Source organism: Sorex araneus, chromosome X (assembly GCF_027595985.1).
Source record: "Sorex araneus isolate mSorAra2 chromosome X, mSorAra2.pri, whole genome shotgun sequence".
Classification (NCBI taxonomy): Eukaryota; Metazoa; Chordata; class Mammalia; order Eulipotyphla; family Soricidae; genus Sorex; species Sorex araneus.
In genome coordinates, this window is record NC_073313.1 from 85,785,329 (window position 1) to 85,798,625 (window position 13,297).

A 13,297-nucleotide genomic window follows, 5' to 3' on the forward strand; every position below is an offset into this window, starting at 1 on the left:
GACAGCCGAAAGTAGATAATGGACCAAACATAATGACCTCTCGGTGTCTGTGCTGCAAGCCATAATGCCCAAAAGTAGAGAGAAAGTATGGGGAATATTGTCTGCCATGGAGGCAGGGGGACGGTGGGGAAGGGGGGGTATATCTGGGATATCGGTGGTGGAGAATATGCACTGGTAGAGGGATGCGTGTTTGATCATTGTGTGACTGTAACCCAAACATGAAAGCTTGTAACTACCTCACGGTGATTCAATAAAATTTTTAAAAGAGACAACGGGTAGAATAAGGGGTCACAGGGAGGTTAAAAGATTGGAAGGGAAACCAGGGTCAGGAAAAAGGTTAGGAAACAATGGTATAAAGGAAAGTAGTTCAAACTGAAGTAAGGGAGATTTCAACTCACTGCACAGAGCCCTAGTGGAAAGCTAAGGGACTCTCCCTCTTAGAAGCCTTTAACAGATACACGTGCCACGATCTCAGAAAGCTGGGCTAGAAGCTTTGAAAGAGCTGAGCTACTACTTTTAACATTAGATAATAACTTCTAACTAGCTGCAGAAATCTGCTTGCCAGATTCTTCAAATGAGAGAAACAGGATATGAGAAAATGCGAAAATAAAATCGATTGTGACTGGGGCTGAATGGAAGGTCTTGAACTGTGGATTGAATGCAAGAATCACGTTATAAAGGGTCACAGATATGTTTCTAACAAAGACATGCCTCAGTGAAGTGTCTTTTTTTTAATTGGATCTCTTTTTTTAAATTTTTTATTAGAGAATCACTGATGTACAGTTACAAACTTATGAACTTTTGTGTTTGTATTTTACTCATAGCGTGATCGTTTACCCATCCTTCCACCAGTGGCCATTCACCTCCACTAATGATCCCAGTATCCCTCTCACCACCCCCAACCCATCCCCCACCAACGTGAGATACAGTTACAAAACTTTCATATTTGAGTTTCAGTCATTCAAGGATCGAACACCCATCCCTCCACCAATGTACATTCTCCATCACCAATGTCCCCAGCATTACCCCCCAACCCCACATACTTTCCAGCCCTCCCCTGCCTCTATGGCAGACATTTTCCCCTATACTCTATCTCTCTCTCTCTGCTTTTGGGCATTATGGTTTGCAGTATAGATTCAGAGAACTGTCTTATGGCTCCTGCCTACTCTCTAATTCCATGGTTCCAGGATAAAGTCACTGTCAAATTCAAATGAGACTTGAGATTCACTTACATTTCCTTATTAAAGAATAGAACTAGAGAATTCTAAAGTTGTCTGACCACTGCATGGTACATTACATACATACATAATCAGGAAGGTTACGAAGTTTGTCTCTGTCACTGTCATCCTGTTGCTCCTGGATTTGTTCGAGCGGGCACCAGTAACACCTCTCATTGTGAGACTTATTGTTACTGTTTTTGGCATATCTAATATGCCACGGTTAGCTTGCCAGGCTCTGCCATGCGGGCGCTATACTCTCAGTAGCTTGCCGGGCTCTCCGAGAGGGACGGAGGAATCGAACACAGGTCATCCGCGTGAAAGGCGAACGCCCTACCACTTTGCTGTTGCTCCAGCCCAAGAAGTTTGTATTATGTGAAAATTTTAACCGTCAGGAAAACTTTGAGGAAACCAGAAGGGGGAGAGGATGATATTTCTGAGAAGTAATATAGACTATAACCAGACTACTTCCCTGCTCATCAATGTTGCAATAACCAGGAAGTCACACTCACACTTGGTTGTGGCATTCACCCAGAGTCACACTTTTTGCTGTAGTACTTTCACACAAGCGTGCCAGAGTCGCAATTCATTGTAAGTCATGGTGTGCATGCAACTTCTGGTTGTAGCAAGGCACACTCCTGACCCACAGTGGAGGGTCATACCCATGATGCTTCATGTCCCTCATGGTTGGAAAATCCATCAGACAGTTTAGTTGTAGTTCTTGTACACTCCTGCTATCCTAAGTCAGAGGTCACATACTTAGTTGTAGATCAGGGGTGTGAAGAAGCAGGCTCCAGGGCCATGCATGGCACATATGGGTGGCACTGGGGATCAGACTTACAGCATTACTCTTGCAAGGCTGACATTTTTGTCACTCGGTGTGGGACATTTGTGCATGCAGGATTCCTTGCCTCAGCAATTCATTTAACAATCACTACCAAAATGCCATAGTGACCTCCTTACCAGACTGTTGGAAAAGTAGATGGAAATATGGCTACTTTTGGTTACTCTACAAAGAGAATCTCCTTCACAGATGATTCCAAGTTCTCAGAAGCTGTGCAGACTCTGCTCACCTGGATTGAACGAGGGGAGGTAAACCGTCGCAGTGCTAACAACTTCTACTCCATGATACAGTCGGCCAACAGCCACATCCGCCGCCTGGTGAATGAGAAGGCTACCCACGAAAAAGACATGGAAAAGGCAAAGGAAAAATTCAAACAAGCTCTCTCTGGGATTCTCATTCAATGTGAGTACAAGTCAGGGTTCTGCGGGGAGGCTGAGAGGGACCATTACTTGGTCTCCACTTTTCCTGCACAGAGGTCCAGTCTAAGAGTCATCTGTACATGTCCAAGCACAGTCTCCCCGCCTTGGGTTCTGCCTGTATCACCACATGCTTAAGTACCAGCTCAATACATACATATGTGCACCTTGTTTTTCCATTTTCTATGGTATGTCTACTTCATGTCCTTAGAAACATTGATTGGTGATGTATGGTCACTATACATCAGGACTTTGGTACTTTTCTGAACATGTACCAGAACTTGTAATAACACTTTTTTAGCTTAACCACCCTGGAGAAGCTCCTGTGCTCTTTCAGTTAGCAATAATCTTGCCTTAGATAACCCTCACTGACTACAATACTGCAGCTGTGCAAGCTGGGGGTTCTCTTTTGAACATGTATTTCTTTCCTCTGCTCTTCTTACTCTGAGGAGCCCATGTTCTCTCCTGAACTCTTATTTTACTCTTCCCTGCTCTCAATCTTCCTGAGTAAATTTATTTCAATAAAAGTTATTTTGCTTCACTAAAAAAAACTTTTTAATGGAACACTGATGGACTAGAACAATAATCTATTTGGCAGGACACTTGCTTTCCACACAGCTGACCTGGGTTCAATTTCTGGTATCCCATATAGAGATATGGGATATCCTTCTGGTATCCCCAAGCCCCAGCAGGAGTGATCCCTAAGCTCAGAACAGTAACTCATGAGCACCACTGGGTGTGATCCAAAAACTTTAAAAAAAAACACTGATGGCTATACTTGTACTTTTGTAAATTCTCAAGGCAAGTTATAAGCAGCCTGACATGAGTGGAGAATTGGAGGTTTCATTGCTGATGTTTTTAGTGTAGCATTAAAAGATTCTTTGTTTCAGATTTCATTCTTATTATCATGGAATGTGATTTTAATTCTTTTTTAGTGATAAATATGATTGTGTCTCCAAAAGTGATTTAACAAAAACCAGATTTGTAACTTCAACCATTTGATTTCCGTTTCCTCTTGAATACATTTCCTTTGCTGTCATAGATGCTGAAGCAGGACAGAGGCCACTGAAATGACCATTTTTTCGAAAAGAAGTGCCACTCCAAATATTTCCAAGATCAATGAGTTAAATTTGCAAGTAAAGTTTATCTTGTTAGAAAATTATATACTGCTATCTTGTTTGGTGAATGAGGGCTTCAAAGCAGTGCTCAGGGGCGTAGAAGCCACTCACAGCAATACTTGGTCAGCCAAGCTGGGTGGCTCAATATAAGGGCCAGAGAATGGAGAGCTGCCCAGGCCTTGTGATGTTGGGATCGCCCCACTGGTGCTCAGAAAGTCATGCAGTTAGTACCAGGGTCAAACAGGGAGCCACCCTGACCTCTGAACTGTCTCCTCAGCCTGCACTCATATGTTTGGTTTGGGGACCATACCCGGCTGTGCTCAGGGCTTACTCCTGGCTCTGCACTCAGGCATCACTCGTGGCAGGGCTCAGCAATCCATATGCAGTGCCAGGTATAGATCCCAGTCTGCTTCAAGCACCTTACCTGCTGGGCTATCTTTTTAATCCCTGCGCTCATATCTTTAAAGTTACAAACTGTTTCCACTTCAGAATAAAGGTATAGATTTCTGGCTTTGCTATTTAGCAACTACAGCATGCTCTTCTCATACCTGTTTTCTGATACTTGACTCATACATAATTGGAAATAAAGTAGAAATCAGTTTCTGTTGCAATTTTATTTGAAAGTGTGTGTATATATATATATACAAAAATATATAAATATATATAAATATTGTATATATTTAATATACATAATTACATATTGGTTACAGACTATAAATATACAAAAACAGAATATATAAAACAGTAAATATAAATATAAAAACAAAAACAGTGAATATAAATATAACCAATATTGGTTATATTGGTTAGTTATAACCATTCTAAATATCTCCTGGCACCAGAGCCAGGAGTAAGCCCTGGATATATACACACATATATATATGGGCACCAGGGGAGAAAGAAGCAGAGCTGGTGGGGCCTGACTGGAGCAATAGCACAGCGGGTAGGGCGTTTGCCTTGCACGCATCGGGTGCAGGAGGAGAAAACATATGTTTTAGGATACAGAATACGTAGAAAAATATAGCAGTGATATATATGTGTGTGTATATATATATACATATATATATATGGTTTGGGGGCCATATCTGGTGGTGCTTAGGGATTATTCCTGGTTTCACAGTCAGGAATCACTCCTGGTAGTGCTTGGGGGACCATGTGGATGCCAGGGATCAAAACTAAGTTACCTGCATACAAGGCAAGCACCCTTGTCTTCTATATACTATTTCTCCAGCCCCAGCAGTAAGAATCTTGAAAATATGAATCATTTATTAGTAGTAGACAGGGCTTAATCCATGCTGTAAAGAAAAAATTAAGCCTGTGGACTTTCTAACTTTAAACACTCAGCAAGGCAAAGTCTTTTTTTCCTTTTTTTTCCCCAAAAAGACATCTTGTCTAAGTGTCCCTTCTCTTGAACTGCTTAGAATAAAGTCCTAGAGTATTTGTACATGTTTCCCTATATTTTATTTTTTTTAATTTTTTTAAAAATTTAGTCACTGAAATTATAGTTATTCATGATTGGGTTTCAGGCATACAATCTTTCAACACTGGTCCCCTCACCAGTGTCCACTTCCCTCCACCAATGCCCCACCCCCATTTGCTACCCTTTAAGTAGTTAAGAAACACTGAAAAATACTCTTTAGGTCTACACTTATGCAGGATTCCTCCATAGAACACAATACTCCAGTCAACAAGCCTACTTATGTAGACTTACAGTAGATTCCGTTCAATCTTGGGCATTATATTGATGACTCTGGTTAAACATACCTCAAGATTGCCAAACAACTAGATTTTGTTGAGATGTGAAACATCCTGGCTCTTTTGAATGAAGACCTTAGTCAAAGGAACTGATACTCTTGGATGCTCACCACCACGTTGGGCCAGGTAAGTAGTACTAAGTCACACTCACCATGGCTCTTACCTTTCCTACCAGAATGAAGTACAGATGGCCTATATTAAAACTTTGGGCACTATTTACCCCAGACTTTCTAGAGTTTCCTTCTTTATTTCCATTGCTGTCTCTGCCTTTGAGATCATGGTACCCTGATACTCGTAGCCTTTCCAGAGCATAGCTACTGCCTAGTAATTGCATTCAGAGAAGATCTAACAAACCTGATGGTTTCTCATCTTTCTCTTCTCTTTTGCCATTCCTGGATGATACCCGACCTGATTCAACTGTGGATATGACTCTGCAGTTGAGCAGATAGTAGCTGTGTACCATTCCGCCTCCAAGCAAAAGGCATGGGACCACTTCACAAAGGCCCAGCGTAAAAACATCAGCGTTTGGTGCAAACAAGCTGAGGTTGGTAAATTTATACTCTCTCTCGTAGCCCCTCATGGAGGCAGTTGCTTTCTTTTAACGAGCTATTGATTTGGAATTTAGCCAGAATTAAAAAGTGTCAAGCCCCTACAGTCACAACAAGGTCCTAATGAAACACTTAGATGTGTTCTATAGCTTGTCACTGTGTCCAGACCACCTGCTACCCAAAGGGTAATAAATGCACATGTGCTGTCTCAAATGCATTCTATTGGATGGAAACCTTAGTAGTGAAAATGAAGCTTCAATAATTGTTGTTTACTTCTCTAAGCTAGCTAGTATTGAGCTGAACAGTAATTACTGACCCTGGTAGTAATATTAGGGCTGTCTTAGCTATATTAGAGCGCCTTGAGAATTCAAGCTGAAGCTGTCTGATATTACATGGGAGCATTAACATTTCTAAACATACTACATCGGGCTGCTCAGTCATGTTTATAGTTGCAGCTATAAACATACCAGAGAACTCTGGCTTCAAATTAAGATTAATACACACCTCTCCACTCAAGTGACGTAATTAGCACCATTCTAAAATATCCGATGTGAGGAGGTTGCTGTTCCGAAGCTGAGATTAAAAACCAAGATTCTTTGAGCTCTGCCTCTGGAATTGTTTTATATATGCCTCAAATCCCTCTTGTTACTGTAGACAGCTTCCTTACCCAGTCATGACACTCAGTCAATATATGCAATGCCTTTTTTGCAGGTTTTTAAAATATTTTTTTGGAAGTTAACATGTGAATAAGAAATGGAAAATAGAAGCAAAGAACAGTCATAGGCAATTACACGCAGCTATATCTGACATGTCCTTCTAGGTCCTGTCTACCTACACAACTAAACATCCATTATGTTATTAAGATAATATGTTTATGTGTCATGCTTCTTTATATACCATGAATATTTACCATTTCAAAATCCCAAAGTTATAGAGTATTTGGTAAACAAAAACACACAATACTAACTTGAAGGAAAAATTTTAATCCAGCCTTTCTTGGCAATGAAAATTTCTTAAAAGAAAAAATGGCAGCAAGGCCTCTAGATAAAGATATTGGCATAGTTACAATTAAAATACTGCATTCCCTGTAATATCCAAGTGAAACCGAGATAAAGTAACCCAGTAACAAAGTATAAGCTTCTAAGAGAATTATCCACTCATTCTAGTAAAATGTTAGTAAGGAAGCCTAGTGCTAATGAAGTACCGACACTATGTTCCTACATGCAGCCAGAGACGCATCAAACCAACCAGCAAAATCCAATATGACCAGAACTGCCCCTTCCCCTGCAAGTCACTCTCCCCTGTGCTGCCAACCGAAGAAACAAGACTTGGTGTTTTATTACTCAGAGGTGGTTTAACAAGGTTATGTCCCAGAAAGTCCCTTTCTATCAGTTACAACAGATATGTATATATATACATACATATGCATATATATATACATACACAAATTGGGTTAATTCACTAAGTTCTACTTTTTATCATATATTGTCACCTCAGGACATCTAAAAGCTTAGATGTATGCAATTGGTAATTTTTTTTTCAGTGTTGTTTCGGAATTCTCTTTGCCAGTGTGATAATACTGCCATTTTATCTACCAGTATAGGTTATCACATTCCTTAACATTTAAGTAGCACTAGTAAGGCATTTATATTTCATAAAGCACTTTCACATTGGTAATTGCCACCTACACGTACCTCCCTGTAGATGTATGGTAGAAAGAACACTGGACTTGGAGTCAGACATGTATCCAGATCTCAACACTGACAGTGAGCAAGTTTCTCAAGCTTTCTAAGTTTATATATAAACTGAAGCTAAGAATGAAAACAGTTTTATGGGATTAAACAGGATAGGAAATGTGAGACTGTTTATAAAATGTGGAAGTGCTGTGTAAGTGGCATGCAGTTTTATTTCAATTTATCATTAACCATTCCAAAGTGGATCATAATTATAGAATTCCTGCTTTGCATGTGAGGAGACTGAGACATGCACTTATTCAGTAATATACACAGATCACATATCTAACAAGTAGTTCAGGAATAGAAATTCTTCTTACTCCGGGAGCTGGTACAAACTGCCTTGTGGTCTTAAGCAATTTATGTATCTTCTGATGTCTTCAGTTTCCTGACCTAGAACATGATGATGATAATCATTCTTTTATGAGAATATATGACATTGTTTGTGTGACAACAATTAAAAACCATGACAAACATTTTATGGACAAAAGCCAACCCCTGCTTATAAGCTGACCTCTGAGCCATCAGTTCTGGCACAGTAAAAGGAACTAGGAGTCACTGTGGGAGAAATCCCTTAAGACCTAAGCTCATGTTATGCAGAGAGTCATGAAAAGCCAGTAACATCTTTCAAATAAAAATTTTAAATCACCATGAGATACACAGTTACAGAGTTGGCCATGATTGGGTTTCAGTCATACAATGTTCTAGCACCCATACCTTCACCAGTGTACATTTCCCACCACCAGTACCCCCAGTTTCCCTCCCTCTACCCCACCTCCTCCCCACTCCCGACTGCCTCTACAGCAGACACTAGGGACTCTCTTTCCCGTTTTGGTCATTATGGTTTGCGGTACAGGTGTTGTAAGGTTATCATATGTATCCCTTTACCTATTTCTAGCACTCAATTCTTGTCCAGAGTGATCATTTCCAACTGTCATTGTCATAGTGGTCCCTTCTCTATCCCAGCTGTCCTCTCCCCCTTCCCCTCACTTGTGACAAGCTTCAAACCTTAGATCAGTCCTCCTGGCCCTCATTTCTATTGCCCACGGGTAATAGTCTCAAATTGTGTTTTTTATATCCCACAAATGGGTGCAATCATTTTTATCTGTCCCCCTCTTTATGGCCATTTCACTCAGCATGGTACTCTCCATGTTTATCCATTTATAAGTAAATTTCATGGCTTCATTTTTCCAGGTGGCTGCATAATATTCCATTGTGTAGATGGACCATAGTTTCTCTATCCAGTCATCTATCCTTGGGCACTCAGGTTGTGACCAGATTTTGGCTATTGTGAATAGTGCTGCAATGAACTTAGAATTGCAGATAGTGTTTCTGCTGTGTGTTTTTGTAGCCCCGGGTTATGTTCCCAGAAATCCTGGGTCATATAAAAGCTCAATTTCTAGTTCTTTGAGGAATTCCCATATTGTTTTCCAAAAAAGCTGGGCCAGTCAGCGTTCCCATTTCTTAACTTATTTTCTTTTAATCGAATCACCATGTGGAAAATTACAATGCTTTCAGGTTTAAGTCTCAGGTTTAAGTCTCACCAAAAAAAAAAAAAACAACAAAACACCGAAAACCCAGTATACCTCCCATCCCGCCCATGCCCGCCCCCCCAAACTGATAAATTCACTTTACTTTCTCTTTACTTTGGTTATATTCAATATTTCAACAAAATCTCACTATTATTGTTAGGAGTTCCCCACTAGAGTCAGACCTGTTGTGAAGAGATCGCGACTGCGCGGTTTTGGATTTCTGTATTTTAGCAACTAAGTCCAGGGAAATTTCTTCCAGATATTGGATCATTGCAAGCTTGTAATTCTCATCTGTGGTCCTCATAATATGGCGGTCGCAAGGAAAAAGGCGAGAGAGAGAAATACCTTTCCCCTCCTGGGCAGGCAGGGGGTCGCGGCTTAGTTCTCGGTCTGGAGACATTCTGCAAGGAGCTGCCCATACTAAAATTAGTTTATCTGGCCTCTGGAGTCAATGCTCGTGCAGCTATGGAGAGGCTGCACACGTGTGGCCCCCGGGATCACATCTCGGTGGCGACAGACCATTTCTTAACTTTTAAAATGTATTTTAGGCACCATGATTTATAATACTAAACAGTTTCATGCATATTTATGTTTTTCAAAAACTAATAAAGTATCAGGGCCAGAGTGAATATGGCATTTGTCTTGTGCTTGGCCAATCTGGGTTTGATTCCCAGTACCCTATATTTCCCCCCAAGCCCACAGGGAGTAATCCCCCTGTGCAGAGGCAAGAGTTACTCGTGAGCACTGCCACATGTGGCCCAAAACAAAAGAACAAAAATGGAGCTATTTGCTTGTGTATCACAACATGCTTTTAGAATCTCTGCTTCAATTTGTTGTGCATCAACACAAATCAACATTTAGATTAGAGCATTTCCTGAACACACTCCATTTCAGGCCTGACAACAGGCAAAGATGAGATCTGATGGCCTTTGCCCTCGAGGTTTTAGAAAGATACAACGTAATTGAGCAAAGTGAGAAGTGCCATTTAATATCCCAAATTTTAAAAGATCTAAATTCTTTACTTCAGAAGATTAAGGACTGAGAGAAAAATACTCAGTATGGTTTACCAGGGTAGAACAGCAATGTTAATTATTTAACTTCCCTTCAGTACAGATGCACATGTGTCCCCTTAGGGTCTGAAAGAACTTATCTGAACTGTCCCATCCTTTATGGAAAGCCCTACCAGTACAATATTGGCTTTTTGTAGAAAGATAAGTACCTTTAGTCAGATCACTGAGTTGGCTTGGTCACAACCATTTCCCAGATGATTTTGCGATAAGATTTTCTCCATGAATATTCTTCATCAGGGTTCTCTGCATTTATAGCAAGTATATGCATGTAGTTGGTATATGCTAGTCATGATTCACTGCAGCAAGTTTCACTTCCACAGTGAACCACATGCATGACTGTAGTTCCAATAAACTAAACCATATAACAACATGAGTGTGCCATAGACTACAGTATATCATAAAGGTTTGGGGATTTGGGGATTTTATATTAATTTTTATTTTTTTAATTGAGTCATCATGAGATGCATAGTTACAAAACTGTTCACGATCAGATTTAAGTCATACAATGATCTATAGTAAAGATTTGTGTCGTTGCACTCTATGTTGTCCACACAACAATGAAATCACATGACGGTGTGTTTCTCAGAACATATCCCTATGGGAAAACAAGGATGACAGGACAGCACTCGAATTTAACTTGTGTTCTCAGTAAAGACAGCTGTGCCAGGGAGCTGGATATTTCTTAGGGCCTGTAAAGAATGGCAGGCTTTATACCTTATCTCCTAATATTGCAGCCCTTCCTTAACAGCATGATGAGATAAAAGTCAAAGGAACTTGCCATGAGCTATATGTTTCACGCTGTGTGTTGTACTTTGTAGAAACCCCCCAGAATGCTTTTTGTATATATATTGGGCTCAATTATGGTTCACTTTAAGTATCTCGATCTTCATCAGCAAAACTAATGAGAGTGAAATAAAACTAATTAAATCCCGCTAATGCTGTACTCCATAAAAGACAGCCCCCCTTGCTTCATATTGGTGTCTCTTCAAAATATGACGTTTTACCTCTGCATCCTTTCACTTGATGACAGACAACTCTGAGGACTAAAAGAAGCCATCTGTGGAAAGTAACAGATTAAGTATCCTCTTAATCTGGGACTGACTCTTAGCACCCGTTGTGAATTAGAGAGGGCATTCAATAACCTAATCAACGAGCTGGCTTTTTTGTTCTTTACGTGGGCATTGAAGCTACAGCTGATAAATCAAGTCTTTCATCAACACAGACATTTCTGACATTTAACTTTTTTATATTAGTTGCTACTGGAAACAGGGCAGCTGGGTGACCCTGCTCTTGTCACAAAACACCTGATCTTCATCTCATTGTTATCTTTCTACCAAGATTCGAGCCTATTCTGCTCCTGTGAAAAGAGGTCCTAGATGAATCAGGAAAATCTTCTATTTTCAGAGAGCTTGGGGACACATTTTGGTAGCTTATTTCAGACAGACGAGTTCGCTGATATACTTATTTCTGTGGTTTACTTTATTTACTTGTTTGTTTTGGGTTGGGGGCCACACTGGCAGTGCTCAGGATTTATTCCTCTATGCTCAGGGATCACTCCTGGAGGTGCTTAGAACCACTTAGGGTGCTAAGGATCTAACCCAGGTCAGCTTCTTGCAAGGCAGGCAACCTACCCATTGTACTCTATCACCCCAGTAGTTTACTTTTCTGATGCATATCTGTGTGACTGCAAGAAATGGGTCTGGTAATAAGAGAACAACTGAAATGCTTCCCTTAAAATTAATGTCTACAGTGACCTTACTTGCAAATCTACGTGTTATAGGATATTTTTCCCACATTTAAAACCTACATGTTTATCTCACTGAAAATCTAGGCCAGATCAGAATCAAATTTCTTTCACAGTCTTGAACCTACTTTCCTTATTCTGAGCCCGTATTTTTATGGAATCACCATGAGATACACAGGTACAGAGCTGTTCATGATTGAATTTCAATCATACAATGTTCCAACACCCATCCCTCCACCAATGTACATTTCCAACACCACTGTCCCGTTTTCCTCCCACCAGCCCCAGTCTGTCTCTGTGGCAGGCTCTCCTCTTTCTCTCTCTCTCTCTCTCTCTCTCTCTCTCTCTCTCTCTCTCTCTCTCTCTCAAGCCCAAGAGGTTATCATGTTCATTCCTTTACATATTTTTAGCACACAGTTCTTATCCAGAATGACCAGTTCCAGCTCTCTTTGTCACAGCGGTCCCTTCTCTAGCAACAGCCCAACTGCCTTCTCCCCCAACACTTGAGGCAGGCTTCCAATTGTGGACCACTCCTCCTGGCCCTTTTTTCTACTGCCCTGGGCATTAGTCTCATAATACATTTTTTTAATATCCCACAAATGAGCACAATCATTCTATGTCTGTCCCTCTCCTTCTGGCTCATTTCACTCAGCATGACATTCTCCATGTCCATCATTTGCCCTTTTTCATACCTTCATCTGATTCCTTCCCCACCAACTATACTGCTAATATTCAAAGTCTTGGTAAGAACAATTTTATTACACACTAAATAAGGGACTTTGATTTTCTGATCATCATATTCTTAACATACCACATGAATGAAAAGAATTAAAGTCCACATAAATTTTCATGAAACTATAGTTAGATAATTAACATGCAATGATTTATGATTTGCTTACTTTACAATAAATCAGAAATGTCAGAAAAGCTTTCCATTCAAGACCTGAAGCCATTGTAATGCATTTTTGTAAATCACTTAGAGTTCACCGTCTAATAGTTTCTAATTACGGGTTTACTGTGGGCTGGAGAGTGAGGAGGGCTATCTTATCCTTTCAATGTGGTTTGGCAGTGATGTGACCTATCCAGTTTCAGGTAAAGTCATATAACTAGAAAACAGTTTTGTATGTTCTTGCCCCATTTTTATTTGAGCACTGGATCTAAATATCATAGTAGGAAATAGGGTGGATTGGGGAGGCAACTATTTCCCTTTTCCCTGCATTTTAGTAGCTCAGAGTCCTCCTCCTGCCTGCATAGGTAGTCCTCCTTCTGCCTACAGTAGATAGAGTGCCTTTTGGCCCTTCATTTTGAAGGTATTTCCTA

General features: G+C 40.4%; 1 protein-coding gene across 1 annotated transcript in view; it reads left to right on the top strand.

The window, feature by feature from the left end:
• Positions 1-13,297, top strand: part of ENOX2 (ecto-NOX disulfide-thiol exchanger 2) — a 380,924-nt gene that overhangs the window by 298,627 nt on the left and 69,000 nt on the right. Inside the window, 2 exon segments of the mRNA XM_055122744.1 lie at positions 2,251-2,463; positions 5,788-5,894. Of these exon segments, the coding sequence (XP_054978719.1) occupies positions 2,251-2,463; positions 5,788-5,894 (320 nt within the window).